This window comes from Chelonus insularis, unplaced genomic scaffold (genome assembly GCF_013357705.1).
Source record: "Chelonus insularis isolate UGA/USDA-ARS -01 unplaced genomic scaffold, ASM1335770v1 contig_94_pilon, whole genome shotgun sequence".
NCBI classification, from domain to species: domain Eukaryota; kingdom Metazoa; phylum Arthropoda; class Insecta; order Hymenoptera; family Braconidae; genus Chelonus; species Chelonus insularis.
The window spans coordinates 197,994-217,040 of record NW_023276783.1 but is presented as its reverse complement, the minus strand read 5'-3'; the positions used below and the strand labels follow the sequence as shown (position 1 = coordinate 217,040).

General features: G+C 29.3%; 1 protein-coding gene across 28 annotated transcripts in view; it reads right to left on the bottom strand.

The window, feature by feature from the left end:
• The window catches only part of bent (projectin protein bent), a 51,741-nt gene that overhangs the window by 31,423 nt on the left and 1,271 nt on the right, over positions 1-19,047 (bottom strand). For 7 of the 28 annotated variants that reach the window (XM_035093210.1, XM_035093211.1, XM_035093209.1 and 4 more), the window contains 35 exons: positions 16,407-16,860; positions 16,104-16,125; positions 15,331-15,493; positions 14,984-15,125; positions 13,540-13,675; positions 13,167-13,370; positions 12,624-12,925; positions 11,954-12,171; positions 10,625-11,030; positions 10,202-10,545; positions 10,034-10,113; positions 9,785-9,950; positions 9,281-9,448; positions 8,894-9,049; positions 8,468-8,512; positions 8,258-8,272; positions 7,671-7,730; positions 7,550-7,594; positions 7,374-7,475; positions 7,208-7,267; positions 7,069-7,119; positions 6,826-6,891; positions 6,666-6,719; positions 6,507-6,560; positions 6,178-6,222; positions 6,041-6,094; positions 5,853-5,909; positions 5,573-5,620; positions 5,134-5,163; positions 4,740-4,907; positions 4,059-4,244; positions 3,951-3,965; positions 3,102-3,284; positions 2,324-2,368; positions 141-179 (listed from right to left, as the gene is read on the bottom strand). In XM_035093210.1, coding sequence (XP_034949101.1) covers positions 141-179; positions 2,324-2,368; positions 3,102-3,284; positions 3,951-3,965; positions 4,059-4,244; positions 4,740-4,907; positions 5,134-5,163; positions 5,573-5,620; positions 5,853-5,909; positions 6,041-6,094; positions 6,178-6,222; positions 6,507-6,560; positions 6,666-6,719; positions 6,826-6,891; positions 7,069-7,119; positions 7,208-7,267; positions 7,374-7,475; positions 7,550-7,594; positions 7,671-7,730; positions 8,258-8,272; positions 8,468-8,512; positions 8,894-9,049; positions 9,281-9,448; positions 9,785-9,950; positions 10,034-10,113; positions 10,202-10,545; positions 10,625-11,030; positions 11,954-12,171; positions 12,624-12,925; positions 13,167-13,370; positions 13,540-13,675; positions 14,984-15,125; positions 15,331-15,493; positions 16,104-16,125; positions 16,407-16,719 — 4,242 coding nt within the window. In that variant the 5' untranslated portion in view covers positions 16,720-16,860. Of the gene's footprint in view, positions 1-140; positions 180-2,323; positions 2,369-3,101; positions 3,285-3,950; positions 3,966-4,058; positions 4,245-4,739; positions 4,908-5,133; positions 5,164-5,572; positions 5,621-5,852; positions 5,910-6,040; positions 6,095-6,177; positions 6,223-6,506; positions 6,561-6,665; positions 6,720-6,825; positions 6,892-7,068; positions 7,120-7,207; positions 7,268-7,373; positions 7,476-7,549; positions 7,595-7,670; positions 7,731-8,257; positions 8,273-8,467; positions 8,513-8,893; positions 9,050-9,280; positions 9,449-9,784; positions 9,951-10,033; positions 10,114-10,201; positions 10,546-10,624; positions 11,031-11,953; positions 12,178-12,623; positions 12,926-13,166; positions 13,371-13,539; positions 13,676-14,983; positions 15,126-15,330; positions 15,494-15,844; positions 15,864-16,103; positions 16,126-16,406; positions 16,861-19,047 lie in introns of all 28 variants that reach the window. The other 21 variants (XM_035093217.1, XM_035093220.1, XM_035093218.1 and 18 more) reach the window with 16 other exon arrangements.

Here is a 19,047-nt window from a genome sequence, read left to right as displayed (position 1 = left end):
TCAAAAAATGAATCTTACTGCGGGATTGATGAGCTAAATAGGAAATTTATGAGAATACAAAAACTTTTAAAAAAATTAATAAAAATGAGATCAATGGACTCGAAAGGTAAGCTTTGTGTTATAGCGAACACAAATCTCACCTTGGCGTCTAACACCTCGCCGGGGCGTAACTTTCCAGCCTGCACAAAATGATTTCAATATCAACTGATGTATCAACATAATCTATCAATAAACATTTCAACATTTTTTCCCCAATTGAGAATCAATATCAGGATTTAATAAAAGAGAAATGATGAGATGATGGTTGATGATGATTGACCACGATGGCTTGGAAGATTAAAGTGAAAGAATAATTCTTAAATACTAGAATCGCAATGACAGAGAAAGCTGATGATTAAATGCTAGAAAGAGAGTAAATAGTCATTTCATAAAATTTCGATTGATTCAGAAAAGAATTTATGTGCTATCCTGTTATTTATTTCAACATTGATATATTTTCCAATATGCCATCCAGGATTTTACAGATAAATTCTTTTTCTTGCACACTCATTTGCTTCAAATCAAATAGACTTTTGATAATAAATGAGAGTTGAAGCAAACGAATGTACGATCAATGCTGATAAGAAAGTAAGTAACCTCGAAATATTTGGCAATAGAACATTAAAGGAAAAATTTGGTGACATTCTTAAAAAGTCGTTGACAGTTACGGTAAGAAGTAGAATTATTGTAAAACACGTGTCATGATGACAAGAAGTCTAATTTAAACAACTAAGTTAAACCTGTTAACATGATGTAACAATACTGTTGAGCAATTCGTCAAGCTTAATTGTTGAGGTGGGTTCCCTCTGACAATAATATGGACTAGAGCAAGCCAGGATATTAATTCAAAAGTCTGCCAAACTGTCATTTTAATGAGCGTAATCATTTATAGTTAAATAAATCATCTAATGATACATAAGAATTTTCAAATAAAATATTTCAAAAAATTGTTTTAATTCTAACACAGATCTAAATTTAATTCTACTGAAAATCAAATATAAAACCCATTTGGCAGGAAGAATCGAGTTATGTGTTTGCAATGTGAGTGTTGAATCCACCCTCGGTTCAAATAGCAATTAGAATGGATGATAAATGGTAGACAAGTAAAGTGGATAGATATTTTATCTTTCGTACACGCGTGCAACTTTTCACGAGCCATTAGCGTTCTTCTAGGACGCGATGACGGCGGTAAAGAAGAAGACAGTGTGAAATGATTCACGGATGATTATCAAATGGACCAAACTATCGACCTGGCAAATGGTACCGGGATCCACTCAGCAACAATCCCGTGTCTTTAACTATTTTCAGAAATTATATTTTAAGAATTTAATTGCTACCCCGCCGACAAACGTGTGCAAAAACGAGCCACGAGGCTGAATTCACGGGTTAATTTCGCACTTTAAGATAAGAATATGCAAGAATCCAGGTATTACCTACTTATGACAGATATTTCGAGGTTTACCTTCCTTCATATTACTATTACGTTATTTTATATTATATTTTATTTTTTTATTAATATTTATTAATATTAATAGTTATATTATTTCTTATTGTGCATATAGATTATAATTATTATTATCTCCACCATCATTCTATCGGTTGCAGTAGAAAGAGAGTGCATTAAGACGAGTTCGGTGCATCATGCGCCTTTCGCTTTATCTTCTGTGACTGTGCCAGATGCAAATGCATTTTTTTTTTGTTTGTACGTGTGATGTTTTAATACTTATCTATCATTCAATAGTTCATTCGTTATATTTTTAATGCTTTACTGAATCAAAAAAGCTGCATTTTATATTGATTTTTCTTTTTCAAATTTAATTTATTAAAGATTCATTAAGAAATGCAACTTTTATTTTTCAGGATTTCAATATTCTTCTATTCATTTTATATTCTCATCAAAGTTATTTTAAAAACTATTTTAATTCACTCAAAACAAAAAATTAAATTTAACGAGTTTTAGTTTTTGATGTATTAATTAAATAAGAATAGAAGAATGAAATTAATGAAACGGATTAATTTTAAATTCTAATTAAAAGAATAAATTTAATCTTCTTCATTATAAGTAAAAATTGTGCGTGCGTAAGTGTGCTTGTGTAAGTGAAAAAAAAACTGTAAAAGAATCTGATAAGATTTTTTTGCAGTATAGCGAAAAAGTGCATAAATGTTGAATAAAACATCTCAATTAAATTCATTAAAATTAAATGAAAAATATTGCACTGATTGAATATTATATTGTATAAAAGTTGGATTATTTTATTTTTATTGGTGACATGAACATTCTCACCTTCTTCTCTTCAATCACTTCGCCAGGACGCAGCTTCCTATTCTCCTATGGATGAAATTTTTATATACAAGTTGTGTGTATAGTGTGTAAGTGAACGTGTATAGATCGAAGCTTCATATCTTATATTCCATAAGTTTAAAGATACCAATTTATAATATAATAGATAGATATCCTTGCTTCCATGATTCTGTTGGATGAATTGTCCTGAAATTGAAAACACTAACCCGAACGCCAAAACTTCTCTTCATAAAAATCAAGGTGTCTTTTATAAAGGATAAATGGTTGGAAATAACCGGATATCAACCAAGCAATCATTGCTTTGATATTGAACAATACAAGCAATAATTTCAATTTACTCAATGTGCTAGCACAACTTATTTTCAAAGGAGACAAGAATGTTCAAAATCTACAGTCAACAGTCATACATTAAAAAATCAACTTTGACATTCGATGGCAATTCAATAAGACTAAGTATGACAAATACAAAAAAAAAATAAATCAATCAATCAATAAACTAAATAAATATAATCAAAGGAGAACATATAAATATACTTTACAAAGTGCTAGGACCAAGACATATACGAATATCTACATGGGTGTTCTTTCAATATGAGCGACAAAAAACGAGAAATAAAATTTATTTGTACAAATTTGTTGATGTTTGGATATTTCATTGAAAATTTTGTTCCTTTTCCATGACATAATCATGAATACATTCAATTAATCCAAAAATCAACGAATTTAGATATCTCCAATCTAATAACTTAGCAAAACTTACCTCGTCGCTGATGATAAGACTAGGTCTGCGTCCCAATTCCTCAGGAGGAATAAGAGACCCACGACGACTACTTGCACCACTTCCAGGCACAAGAGATGGTCTTCTGCTTCCAACTGGAGTTGTTTCTTTGATAACTTCGATCTTTGGCGTCTCTTGAGGTGTTTTAATTTCCGGTGGTTTTGGCTACACAATTAATCAGTTTTTATTATTTAATTTCTAATTATTTTATTATTTTATAATTAATTTCACTTTTCCCGAGATTTTATTTTTAATTTGTCTGTCTATTGAACGGCTTTATCACTATTTTGATTGATACGCTTTTGTTTCGTTTGATGAAATCCGAATTTAGTGTATGGAAACCTTCCGAGCTTTCAACTGGCTTCGTGAGTCCATGACTGACCACTCGAGAGAACGATTTACATAAGGTAAATTAGTGGACACACAAACCGAAAATAGAAAATGGTCCTCACGGTAGTTTCAACTAAACCAAAGAGCTTTTCAAACGGCGGGATGATAGGGACGTTATATCCAAGTCTAGATGTCGAGGCTCATCGTAAAATAGGTAGAAGGGACAATTCCACATGAACAGTCGCGAAATTTTTACTCAAAAATAGTCGTGTGTACGTGGTGATATAAATTTCGTGCCAAGATCGAGAAGATTAAGCTTCAGAACTTGATGATTAATAATAAACGACAAGAATATGTAACTGCAATTAGCATGCACTCACGGTCAAATTGACATAACTTTTATGAAAATTATTTCACATTTTAACGACACCATGATATCGTATTGACGTTAGTTGAATTGATGTTGATTAAATAGTGCAATGTTTTGCTTTATATACTCACTTTTGAGTCGAATTTCTGTAAAAAAAATAAATAAACAATGTTAGATTCGTTTATTATTAATTGAAATATTGATTTTTGAGTCACGATAATATTGAAAAATGTACAAACCTGTGTTGCTGGTCGATCAAGTTTTGTTTTCTCACGACCTCCATATTCTGAAAATTCAAATTCTTGAGGTTTCTCTAACACCGGTCTTTCATAGTCTGGAATCTCTGGAAGTTCATAGCTCTTTTCTTTATCAGCTTTCGAGACTTTTGTTTTCTTTACATCTTTCTTCTCTGCCTTCTCGGTTTTCTAAGTAAGGGAATGAAATAAATTTGATTAAAAAAATAATATGCATAGTTTTAAAATGAATTACTTATTGTATTGAGATCTTGTTATTGACAGTGAATTGGATATTAATAATTTTAATAACAGATTCGTGATTACAACATCCAATTTTTTTTGTAGAATTTCAGTGCTGATATGTGTATTTGCGGTGCAATTTCAAGTGCGATCGTAGCTTAAAGTAATTTTCAAGCAAGTGATTTAAGTGTAAAGTGCGAGTGCCAAAAATTTATGATAAATTGTGGATTTACGAGTCAACTTAATCTCATAATAATTTGTCATTAAAGGTTGTGCTTAATATGATTAAGAGTAAATATTTCCAGTAGCTGCAAAAAATAGCGGAAACGAGTGATAGTTGTGATTTGGTAGAATTTGGAAGATAGATAATCAATAGTGGGCCTATAGAATAAATAAATCAAGAAGAATGAAGAAATTTTGAAGCCTTGTTCTTTCGAGGGATACCTTCAATTCATAACTTATGCCATTTTCTGCCTTTTGAGGCTGTTTAGGTTCTTTAACTACGGGTTTTAGTTGTACACTGAGGAAGTTCTCGAATTTTGCTGCCACCTTTGGCAGCTTACGATACTCTTTGTCATTTTGCTCTGCATCATTGGATTCGCCATTGGTCGACTACATTTTTATAGATTAGTTTAATAAATGCTAATTAGTCACAAGTTATATTCTACTGTAGATTATTATTATACTTAACACAAAAGTGTTTTTCCAACTACTACTTCTTATAACAAGCATATCACAAATGAATATGTACATATGATATTATTATATGTACGATTTGATTCATTATTTATGAATATTTACATGATGTTATTTTATTTTTAATTATAAAGATTCTTACCTTGAGTTCTATTTTTTCTTTCTCTTCCACCTGCAAAAAAAATAAACAAAATTATTTCATAAGAATAACACGAGCTTACAAGTTTAATTTTGTTCACGGAAGTGAGAAGGAATGACTTTATAAGATGATGAAAAGCAGAATATCAATTGAAACTTTTCAACTCAAACTTGTAGATTGAAATTTAAATTTAGGTTATCACTATAATATTTTTTTTGAACATAAACTTGTTAATTAAAGCTGAATTACAAATTTTCTTCTCGAATTATGTGGAAAATCTGTTTCCTAATTATATTAAATTATATCAATATCAATTGAAAAATAAGATTTGAAATATTCAAGAATTTGATAAACTTTATTTTAATTACTTTTAATTAAAGATAGATTGGATAAATCATTTTTCTGACTGTAGCATAAATACATGAATTCAAAAGTAATTTACCTTTTGAACAGGTTTTAAGCTGCTCTTTCTGAGAACTACTTCTTCCTTCTGTAACAAAGAAATAAAGATTGTAATAATAGAGCATAGTAATGACTTTAAAGTTCACAGTAATTGATATAGCAGCTCTCCAATGTTACGTAGCAAAAGTGATGCTGTAATAATTAGTAAATTAATTATTCGGTATGATATTCATGATATTTAGTATTGGTGATTTTTTTTGAGTAATTGTGATGAATGATTCTTGTGTATTAATTATAAATTTTGTTGAGTATTGGTGTACCTGAAGTTCTGGCTTGTCTAAAAGTTTACTTTTAGGTTTTAGTGTAGGTCCATCCTTCTATAAAATAAATTTGTTCGAGATCAGAAATTTAGATAAAACGAATAAAAGAATTATATGTTTTCTAATTTGAAAATTTTTTTTTCATTTTTCGAAATATCGTTCTAATTTTGTAAAAAATTTTAATGTACCTTTAATTCAGCTATTTTTTTGTCTACGGGTTTCAAATCTACTACTGGTTTTTCCTAGAGAATTGTTGGAATAAATAAATAAGATTGGTCAAATAATTTTTGATTTTTATAATTTAGACAATATAACGAATATATACCTCTTCTTTTTTAGCAGGAGTGTCCTTTGAAACTGATAATCGTTTCTGAAAGTTATTGTATAGTGTTTGAATGATCGGAATAATAATTTTAATTAATATCAATACACAATTACTGTGGATAGTTTTGATACTTTAGAAAAAATAAATGATTTGTATTAGAAAGTTTTTTCGTTGAATTAATATTCAAAAGTATTAAATTAGAATTAAAAGTATTATTTTTTTTTTAATAAAGTTAAAAATATTGTATCAAAATAGTCCTCAGCAACTGTAATAATTGATTTTAAAGTGATTCCTGATTTTATTCCAATTTTTCTCCGTTGAACCCTTACCTTCAGTGGTGAAGGTTCATCCACAGATAATTTTGATTTCGATTCGGGTTTATCCTAAAAGTATTGAAATTCAATGGCATAAGTAGTGTATTTGTTTATGAAAAGTAATTTCGAAATAAATACAATTATTTGTGTTAATAACAATGTTTTTAAGTGTACCTTCACGTCTTCAATTTTCTCAGCTGGCTTTGTTTTTTCCGTTGGTTTTGTTTTCTAAATTTTATGATGAAAATGTTCATGTAATAAATATATGTTTCAGAAATGTGTGAAGAAATTCTAAAAATAAATATTTATTATTTGTATCGATTGAATGTCTTACCTTTTCTGTAACTTTTTTCTTCTCCATAATTGAAGATCGACGACTAGAAGACTTCTCTTCTTCAACCTAACAGAATTAATAATTAGTTTATGAATTTTTTGTTAACTTCTGTAAAAAGTTTATTGAGGATACTATTTGTTATCTTTATTGCTCGTACACTATTTTATGGCTCAAAGGTACCAATCATTTCCAATTTATTGTTATTGTTAATTTTGAAATATATTTTTTTTTATTTTTGTGTACCTGTTGCAATGAAGACCGTCTACTGGAAAATGGACTACCATTTTCTGTAATCTACAAGGAGTGGGAAAAAAAAATTATAAAAAAATAATGATGGAAATATAGTAAGCGGCTAATTAAAGAATGACATTAATGAACTCACTGTTTCCTCAGTAGTGGAGACGAGAGAGCTTCGTCGGCTTTCAGTTTTCAACTCTTCTACCTAAAATTTTATAAATTTTTTCATTTCCGTAATATGTTAATTCGTATGTTTTTAATCCGTTTTTTTTTAAAAAAAATAATTCATCTATGATTTAAACTGTACATACTCTACTTATAGAAGACTTGCGAGAAGATATTTTTTCCGGTTTCGGAGTAGTTTCACGTGACTTATCAGTCACTTCAACTTCCTTCTTCTTAATCGATTTCCTCTGAGAAAAAAAATATTTATTTACTACCAATAGACAAAAACTTTTTTGATTAAACTTTATCAGACTTATCGTACCTTCTCGGGTTCTTTTTTGTCTTCTGGTTTTGGTTCAGACTTTTTCTGTGAATTTCACAAGAAAATATATTTCAATAACAATTGATAAATAAAAAAGATCAAGCAGTAATAGAATAAATACCTTCAAGGACTTCCTTTCTTCCACTTGTTCAACATTGTTGAAAGTCTCTTCCTTTTTCTTCTGTTCAATAAATGTATACTTTTTCACAATCTTATGTAAATAAGTGATTACAAAACACTCTCAACATTCAAAACTTAGGATATTATTTTCATGCTTGATTTAAAACCTTTTAAAGGGAAATCACATAATTTTTTGCATGCAATGTTTTTCTTGTGTAATAGTAATTAAACAAACGAATAGAAAAAAAAATGAAGCCCAAAAATTACTTTGCCTAAATAATTATTTAACGAGAAATTTTTATATTGTCTTAGGTCTCTCGATTCAGCAAAGAAGCTTTATAGAAGACTCATAAACTGGCTCACTAAGAAATAAAAAAGTATTTAGTAAAGCATCATATAATAAATAAATATAAAAATAGACATTGCTAATTTAATATTATCAATAAGCAGTACTACTACAAATTAAAGCGCATGATCAGTTATTAATTGAAGCAAATTTTATAGTTTCATTCTACTATTTTTTAAAGTATAATATCTAAAAAAAATATTGATCATATGCTTTATCAATTTTACTGCCTTCACACTCACCGAAATTTCAGTTTCCTGGAAAAAATTATAAAAATTAATATTTGTTCAACTTGAAAGTATATCAATTTAGATTAAATAGATTTATAAATTGCTCAAAGTTTGCTTTTGCTCAAAATTCATTTTCTAATTATTAATATGAAGGAGGTATTTAAAGTGTCTGTTTTATCAAAGATCCTTGATAAAAATGATAATGATATGTAAGTATGTTACCTTGTCTGGTTTGGGAAGACCATTTTGTTTCTTCTCTTGTTTATCCTTAAAAAAAATTAATAAAAAAAAGGTTGATCACTATGTTCAAGATAACAAAATGACAGATTCAAAGCAATAGGAAAATGTGAAAAAAATAGAAATGAAATTCGAAGATGAAAATAACAGAGAAATACTTCTGTAGAAAATTTGAAAAAATTTAGAAACACTAGAGTCTACGACAGTGTTGTGCAGTATGAAAGTATAAGAATATAAAGTGTAGATAATTGTAGAGTATATATAGTGGACAAGTAAATAAGTGTACTCTTTTAAGATTTATGTGTTTAAAAGTACATTTTTATAAATACTTGTAGTGAAAAAAATACCAAAGTTAAAACCGCAACTTATTTACTGATTCAATATGTGTTTGTGTAGTGTATTTATGTGTACCTGAACAAGTGTAATTATGTCAGAAATGGTGGACTTTGGTTCATCAAATATTGACTCGGCGATACTGGACTCGATGACACTCACCAAGTCTTCGTCTTCCTCTGTTATTTCACTAGCATTATCGTCCTCATCAATGGATTCAGTTATTGAATATTCCTATGAACGTAATAACGTTCGAAAACGAGAAAATTTTTATCGGATGTATATAAAAAAAAACGCGTATTCACATTTACGAATGTGAAGAACTTTCTGATGAAATGTTGCATATAGAAGCTGTCGATCCTTGAGTTAAAATAGTCAGTGCATTTTGAAGCATTTTCTACGGACTAAAATTGTTAGTTGGGTCAGTTTATTGAAGCTTAACTTGTTGATAAATTTCTCGAATACCTTCTTTTCTTCCTCCTCCTTCTTGAACTCTTCAATCTTCTTTTTCTCTTCAACTTTTTTCTCTTCTAACTTCTTAACTTCCTCGATTTTCTCTTCTTCTTTCTTTTTCTCTACTTTTTTCTTTTTCTTTATTTCTTCTTCTTCTTCTTTTTTCTTTTCTGTACGTTTCTGTAAATTTTTTTAGATGACGCATACGACGTAATAATTTTAAGCAAACGAACATAAATAGCAAAAAATGAGGAAATAGTTTCTAATGATAGTGCAAAGTGAAATTAAGACAAATAAGTAATCAACCAAACTGAGGTAAGTTACAAGAAAAAGAAACTTAATAAAAATATGTTGCTAAAACCTCAATAACCGTTGCTCAAGAACTGATGGTCTTTCAAGTTGATCAAATAAAGCTAGTATTTTATGACAAGATAAATAAGTAAAAAAATAAATAGCTATGCTAAAAATAATTAAGTAGTTTGATGAAAATATTTGAAATATGAGAATAAAGCTTGCCTTGACTGTAACAGTTGTGCTCGATTCATCTTTTCCGGCTTCGTTGCTCACAACGACTTTGTAGGTACCGCTAAATTCCTCTGTGGCTGAGGTTATAACTAGTTTCATCTCAATTCCATTAAATGAAATTTGGATATTTTTGGAGCTCTTTATTATAGTTGTGTCTCTGTGTAGAGATAAAAATATAATTAAATTAATAATAATATTTCTAAATTAATAGTGATAATCAATTAAATTAATTACACTAACCTGTACCACTCAATAGTGACTTTTTTATCTTGACGTGTAAGTGATGCAGATAATTCGAAATTTTCGCCATGCTCGACAGTCTAGAAATTATAATAAGATGTGAATATTATTTTGGATAAAAGTGAAAAAAATTATAGGGATCAAAAAGAAATTAAATAAGTTACTTACCACTGATTTTAATCCAGAGCCAATCTTGGGCTTTTCCACTTCTTCTGGAAGTTCAGCAATGTCAACAACTTGTGAAGTAGCTTCACCCTTCTCATTCCTTGCTACGAGTTTATATCTTCCTTTGTCAGCAGTAGAAATTTGTTCAATTTCTAGTTTGACAGCAAATTCTCCTTCTTTAACTTTTTCTACATGGAGTTTGTGTCTTGAGTCTTCCTTTACTGCCTGAGTTTCTTTAAACCACGTACAGTCTGGTGCAAACTTGGACAGAACTGTGCATTCAACTATAACTGTCTTCTTTTTGACAATCTTAATCACTTTGGGTTTTTCTTTTATCACCGGAATAACTAAAATAAAATATTCAATTTATAAATATCAAGTAAAATATTATTTTTTCAACTCATTTTTATCAATAAAATTACTTACTTTCGACGTTCAAAGTGAGATTTGCATTAAGTTCCCCAAGAGTATTCTTGATATTACATTTATACAATCCAGAATCATCAGCACCAGGATCGTTAAGGACGAGTTTGATATAATAAATATCTTCCTTTTCTTTTACAACACTAAGTTTTATTTTAGATGACTCATTGACTACTTTTCCAGCATGAGTCCAGACAATTTCTGGCTTAGGTTTAGCCCTGACTTTACAATCCATAATAACAATTTTACCACCATCTTGCGATTGAATCCTGGGCTTCTCTACGAAAGTCGGTCCATCGCCTTCCGGTTCTGGTTCAGCTTCGATGTTCAAGTTAAGATTCGCGTTGCTTTCTCCAAATTCGTTCTGAACATGGCACCGATAAGTACCACCATCTGGTCCGGTAGGATCCTATGAAATATTTACAAGTTAGATCAATTATTTACATTTATCAACAATAATTAATTAAATAAAATATATTCGATTAAAATAAATCAGATATGCAATGTAAGGTAAACCTAGAAACTTGACGATTACTAATTTAACGTTTCCATTTTTATGATTGGTTTTTCTTTTTAATCAATTATTGTTTATAAAGCCTCGATAAATGTTATAATAACAATAAAATAATTTACTAATTATAGTTAAATATTTGAAAATGATACTTTTTCTTTGAAAATAACAGAAACAGCGCATCACCAAACAATGAAGTAGAATCGAATGAATAGACTTGTGAACATACACAAGCAGAGAGAATAACCGCCAACCGTTAGTGAACGCTAGGTGACGCAACTAGTGTGCTCGGTTTGTTTACATACTTCAGTTTAGTTTAACAGACACGGTTGATGACATGGAAAGCCCTCTTAGCGTCAGTTTATTCACGAAAAGAATAAAATTAGTATTTATTTATATAAAATAATTACATTTATTAAAATCTAAATTAATCTAACCTATAGAAATCAATTAAATCATTTTTCTTGTGGAGTTAATCGAGATATATCGATAATTTAATAAACAATAGTGTGAAGTTGGTATTTCGCGTCGATGAAATTTCTCCGAAAACAAAAGTATTCAGAGTGATTTCATTCGTGTAATTAATCATAAGGTGAATTTGCAAGGACATTTTTATAAACATTTATTTAATTGGTAAGGATTTATTTCAATGTAAGTCCAGTCTTATGAAAAAGATAAATATTTTTGGAACCATGAGTTTAATTGCAATAATTTAAAACAATATCTCGATAATCGTAAATGTTGAAAGAAAAATATAAATACTCCAAAATAAAGAGTTATCAAATTAATATATAAAAATATGAATCTACATTAAAGCTTACCTTAATTTCCATTGTTAATTCATATATGTCTTCTTCAATATCTTTAGATTTGATCGTTATCTTCGAAGATTGTTTGACGACATTTGTTCCCCGAAACCACGTTACTTCTGGCTTGGGTTTGGCTTTACATTTACACTTCATAGTGATAAGGGTGCCATTCTCATTAGGAATTATTCGTGGTTTCTCGATGAAAGAAGGTGCAAAGCCACCAGCATCCTCTGTATCTTGGAACAATCCACAATTAGGCAATTGTCATTTATCAAGGCACGTGAGTATTAATAGAGCATAAGTTTATCACATCCATTGCATTTATTATTAGCATACTAAAGTTACATGAAAAGCTTTTACGGACGAGACACAAATGACATGTTACGCATGCATGACAGACTTACCCAAGCGACACATTCTCTTCCTAAACCATTCATCATACCAAATAATAATTATAATAACAATAATAATAATATTCGTAACAGGAGGAATAATGATGATAATTATAATAACAAAAGTAGTTACAGTGGTAATACTCTCACGCGTGCAGCATATTCGAAAATATTAATCTGTGATTCACAATCATAACAATGGAAATAGATAATAGGGAACGTGCTAAAATTCGTGCAGATCATATCCGTACTGCTTTCTTTTCTTGTGTGCATGATCAAACACGACTTGCCTTGGAAATTTAAGGAGATGTTGGCATTACTCTCGCCGTAATTATTAAATGCATTACAGCGATAGTGTCCTCCGTCGGCCTTTGTTGGATTTAAAATTTCAAGTGTGAGTAGATAAGTATCCTTTCCAGTTGACTTTTTTGACATTTTGATACGTGAACTTCCATTAATTGCTTTCTGTCCCTGGTACCACGTTATATCGGGTACGGGATGAGCTTCAAGGATGCACTCCATTATTAAAATATCGCCTTCCTGTCGAATCGTTGGTTTCTTCGGAAAACGAGGAGGTTTGCCATCGGGAATTCTGTATAGGTGGTATGATATTTTATGTCATGTTCAAATTGGGTTATATCACCCAGATAAGATGTCATATTTTCTATTGTGACAAAGCTTCGATTTTTTTTTCAATTGTTGAATTTTTTTTTTCAGTACCTCTGTTAAATTTTATTTTAGATAATACAAAAATATAAATAGAAAAATAAAAGAAAAAAAATTGAATTTTAAATAGAAGCTTCATCAAAATTAGTACTATTTCTTGAGCGTACTTAGGTTTATCACCGCCTTCAAAGTTGAGATTAATTGTTGCTGTGCCTTGACCATGTTTGTTTTTAGCCATAGCTTTATACTCTCCACTATCATTTTTCTGTACGTTACTTATTTGTAGCCTTGCTAAGTAGTATAATTTCTGATCAGCTTCCAAAGATATCTTGTATCTTCCACTTTCTCTAATTTCGTTGGTCCCATGATACCTGATTATCGTATTTGTTTATTTATTTAAATACAAAATTTTGACGTGCGAATTAAATAAAATGAAAAAAATGGTAATATTTAATAACAATTGATAATAATGCGATATAATAAATTGATGATTTATCAAATATAATGAAGTTTTCATTGATGATTGTCCGTATTTCTTACCACTTAACACTCGGTTTTGGATCTCCAACTAATCGACACTCGAAGGTTATAGTGTTGCCGTCATCAGATTGTCTGATCACAGGTCGTTCGGTGAATGTCGGTTTGATTCCATCATCAGGCACTGGTGCTTCATCGCCTATTTTTTTTTTTAAATATTTCATTTATCAATTTTATACCTCCCCTCTACATCTCTTCAGTCGTTTGTACGCGACGTATCGATCGATAAATCAAATATGTACACTTCCCAAAATTTGTATTTTCCATTTATGACTAATTTTGTATTGATAGGATTCAGTGATCAGCGTCAAAACATGTTGGAAATATTCAGTGGACAGTGGGTATTGTAAGATAAGTAGAATTCCCTCATTCTAGATTTCATTGGAAAAGTGGATTTTTCATGTGTATGTTGAAAATATTCATAATTGATATTTTTATATTCACTATAAATTTATTTTAAAATTTCTCTAAGAATTGTTCAACTATATTTCCTTCTGATAATTTAAATATTTAACACAATAAACATTGCCGAAATGTTTAGACCTTTTCAAATGGCCCATATTTATAATTGATCATAAATCATATCATTTCATTACTTTTATGAGTTGAGATTTATCCAAACATTTATGTTGATGATCAGTTATAAAACTGACTAGAAAATATCGTGTTAAATATGATACACGACAAAGATGATAAATGAATATATGAATACAAAGATGATGAAATTCTAAGCAAACTAGTTAAGCATCAGCATCAGACCAAATGGAAGCCCTCGTAATTAATTATAATTATGAAGCAGCATTGTGGATGTATGACGGTATTATTTATAATGAAATTGTCAAAAAAATTATCGCGTTCTACTTTTGTGTTCTGCAGTTTTTAAATGTATTGTCAAAGTGTGAAATACAATAAAAACGTATAAATCAAGCTGGGTTGTATATCGTGATACTTATTTATATCAAAAAATTTTTTTAACAATAGAACGTTTTTTTTTCTTCTGATTTTTTTTCTCTTGCATTTTTTTTTCATTTATTTTCCACCTCCGGTAGGAAACTGACATGTACTCTATGCTCAGAGCACACCTTCAATGACTATCAGACAAAAAATATCCAACAATATAAAAAATACAACAAAAATATTATTTATATACAAACTTTATCGATCGATAAGTCTAAGTTTCATCAAAACATTAAATAAAAAAGAAATGAACAGTTGGATAAATAATAATAAATAAATAAAAATTTAAATGACAGGAAAATAGATATTTAAAAGGAATAGAAATATTAAATTATAATAAAAAAAAAATTATAATACTGATAGTAATAAGAAGAAGAATAATAATAGGATGAAAGATAAGAAAATATAAAAAAACATAAATAGATCGATATACTCCCCGAGTTATGAAAGCAATATAATATGAGTTTCAATGATGAGTATTGATACTTACTGTCGAAATTGAGGGATATCGTAGCATTGGATTCACCAAGTTCGTTCTTTGCTGTGACTTTGTATTTTCCAGCATCCTCAACAGTCACATTTTTTATTTCAAGGGTTGCAAAGTACGAATGTCCATCTTTGTCAATAGATAGCTGGGAATAAAAACAAATAAATTTGTAATTAATTTCTATTCAACATTAAATCAAAAGTCTTTAAGAACGAAAGGAGAAGTGTCTGGTTTTAGTCAGACATGTCATCAATTGATTCATGCTATTGTTGAAGAGTGTAATTATGTGTATGTATAACTTTCTACAGAAAGCTGTGGTAGTTGAAATATAATTAATTATAAATAAAAACCTTATGTCTTGGTGAATCCTTGACTAAGTTCCCATCGTGAAACCATGAAACTTTGGGAGTGGGATCAGCGGTGATGCGACACTCAAAGAGTAATCGTTTTCCATCATCTTCTTGTCTTATAGCAGGTTTTTTAGCGAATGTCGGGGCGATACCATCAATTTGTCTACAATTTGTCATGATTGATTTAAACAGTGCTAATTAATATTTTGCTAGTAATTTTCAAACAATAAAACACAATTTATTCAATGAAATATTTAATATTAAATTTCAAGAGGAGCATAATGAACACCAGATAGATCGTTATTTACTTGGAAAAAATTATTCATTGTATTACGACTTGAATGAAAGTTTCGTAATACATTTTTTTTTCAAATCAGCACAGCAAATGTTAATCTTAAAAATTCAATTACAAAAAAAATTGTCATGTGTGGTTTTTGCAGTTAATAATGTTACGTGATATTTCGTATAATTAAAAAAAGCTTGGGCTATAAAAGCTGTCAGTATGAACACTCACCGACTACTCCGTAAAGCAGCTAGAATTCAAATAAAAACCAATCGAATTATTATAGAAAAATTAAGCGCAAGATAGATATTTATTTGATAGTTGTTATTAAATATATGAATAAGCGAATTAAAGCGAAAGTAATAAGCGTAAAAATTTAAATCAATAAAAATGCTATAGTAGATAATAATTTAATTAAAATCAATAAGCCACATCAATTTTTAAGTTTCATTCGTAAACCATATTTCTGATACTTGAGTATCAAACTCACTTTTCTCTTTGTTCATCCATCGCTGTAAAATATAATTTAAGTTTTGTAATAATATTCTTTATTTGCATTTATAAATGAATTAGATATTGACTTATTTGATTAGCTCATAGTGCTAAATTGAAACAATTATGATCAAATTGAAAATTAGGTTTTATAGTAAATAAATTTTTTTTTTATAAATATTTGAATTTAAGGAAAAATTAATTATGCTATTGCAGTGAAAGTAGTTGACTTTTTTCAGACCGAAATTAAGATAGACTAGATTCCGAGAATACAAGATAATAAAAATTTTCAAAAACTTACGGCTGAAGTTCAAGTTAATTGACGCCGCGACCTCGCCCATCTTATTCATGGCCTTGACTTTGTAAAGCCCAGCATCGGTCTCGATAACATCATCAATTTCAAGAACAACGAGAAACTTGTTGGCCCCAATACCTTGGATCTTAAAATTTGTTCTTGAATCTGCTTTTAGTTGTTCATCACCGCGAAACCATGATATTTCTGGTTTTGGTGAGCTGACTAGTTGGCACTCAAAGATAAGACGATTGCCCTCATCTTCCTGACGAAGTTGGGGCTTTTGCGTAAAGCTCGGCGCAAAATCATCGGCGACACCCATGTTTACGGGGTGTCACCGAAATTTTCCAGCTGTTGCTGCTTAACACCGGTAGTCCCGTGGCAACATTCAAATAGAAGAGCGCTTTTGCGCTCCAATGATCCTCACCAGGTTACTGGATTCCTTTTAATTATTTGTTTTTTTCTGCAAATAAAGAAATTCTTTATTTGGTAACCAACTTTTTCCTCAATCTTCCACTAATCTTTGAATGTTGTTTGAACATCAAAAAGCACTATTTGCTTCACTTCTATTAAATTTAACTTTGCTGTTTGATATTCAATATTGGAGATCGTTCCGAGTAGCCTGCAGTTCAACATCGCTTTTTTTTTTAGAGAAAAATAACATCTCTATTTATCCGAGCTTGCCATTTCTTCAAAGTCTGACGTAATTTTTAAATAAGAATTTTGTGGAAATAAGTTTTATGAAAATGTTGAAAGGACTTTATTTTTAGCTACTTAACGATTTCCAAAATACCAAGGTCTAGTTTTTTTCCAAGAGTAATAAAATTTCGCAGCAAAGACATTTTTTTTTTTAATACAAAGACTAGCAATTACGTTATTCAATATCATTAAATCAAGCAAAATAATAAATATTTTGCAATATATACCAAGAATTTATACCGAGAAACCAAGAATTATATTTTTAATCAAAAAGAAAAAAATGATCAGAAATTTTTATAAAGAATTTTTGAATTTAGTTAAATTGTTGAATGACTATTCTTCTTCAATCAAATGAGTTAGAGTTTACCATCTAGGAACATTATGGTTATTTTTCATTACCAACAACCAACAAAAAAGATAACTTAATTTTTCCACCACTCAAATGAGTAATCGAGTTATTAATCATATTAAATGCTCTCTGATGACGCAAAGTAGTTATTTTTAATCTACATCTTAGCTCGAAATAGATGCTCAGTTATCTTGGTAAATAGTTATTATGTCTGTTATGACGAGACATTCCAATGTATAATATTCAGAATCTTATGTATTTCATTTTTCCAATCTCAACTCTGTCAGTTTTTTGATTAATAAATTCGTTAGTATATAAATGCAACTATTAATTCAGAATAATCTTCATTATTACTGTCAACTATACTGTTGAAATAAAATAAATGTCTTTTTAAATCAAAGCCTAGCCTTGGAGTTTGTGAAACGATGAAGTACGAGTCAGTGATACAACTTGTACTGTAAGAGTTGGCAATAAGCCGCGGGAATACTCGAGATCGCTGCCCCTCGAAAATTTTCGCATACATTCTTATTCTGTCAATCTATTCTTAACATTGTTACTTATAAATTATTCTCAACGAATATGTTTATATGTAGAATAAGGTCATAAAAATATTCAAGATGATAAACTAGATCTTCGACACGCACAATTATTCATATTCCAACTTATTTTTACTTTAATAATAAATCACGGTTATCTGACTTTGAAAATCGTTTTTTCTCTTCAATGAAGAATATTGAATGTACATATGCCAGTTACGTTTTCATTCGTGCAATTTACATATTTTTTTATTTTAAGAATATTTATAGAAAATTGTGATTTTAATCTCATTAGTTACATTACTAGAGTGACTCAGATAATTATTTTAATATATTGGTTAATCGCTGTTAAGCAATTTTAATGGATGAATCATCGTCTAAATATCGCAAGATCAGTTACAGATATTTGTTGCAATTTTTATCCAATTAAACAAATGATAAATAAAAATGAAAATAATAATAGAAAGTATTTTTCAATTTTTTAGTAATTTTTGTTTATTACTGAATTCTTCAATGAATGATATTGATGTCTAAGTAAACGTAAATTTAATAAACAAACGTCTAAACAATAAATAATTAAATTTATTCTTATAATTTTCAGAACGTTTAAAAGAATTGTTATTTAAAAAAATTTATTTCCAAGAAAAAATGTATCAACAATTAAAAATAGAAAACTTTCACTGCCCGATTTATAGACAATTTATTGATATACATACATCGTCTGACTATTGCTAATAATAATCCCTAGTATATCATTTGCAAGTAGATAAAAGTGAAATAGTCAGGCGCGTATTAGAAAAAATATTTGAATAATATTTATAGTAAAAAAAAATTAAGTGTATTTTTTCAAGATTCTCGAAAAAGTCTGTTACCCAGTTGGAACGTCTGGTATGCGGATATTTTTAAATCACGTCCGGCAAACAGCAAGAACGAATGGAAATATAGAAAAGTGAATAAACAGAGAGTGAATCGTTGAAGACCACCCGCCATTTTTTAAACAAAATTTGCAGACAGAGGAAATAAATGTATTAGAAATATTACGAAAGAAGTTAGTTTGAGTACATGA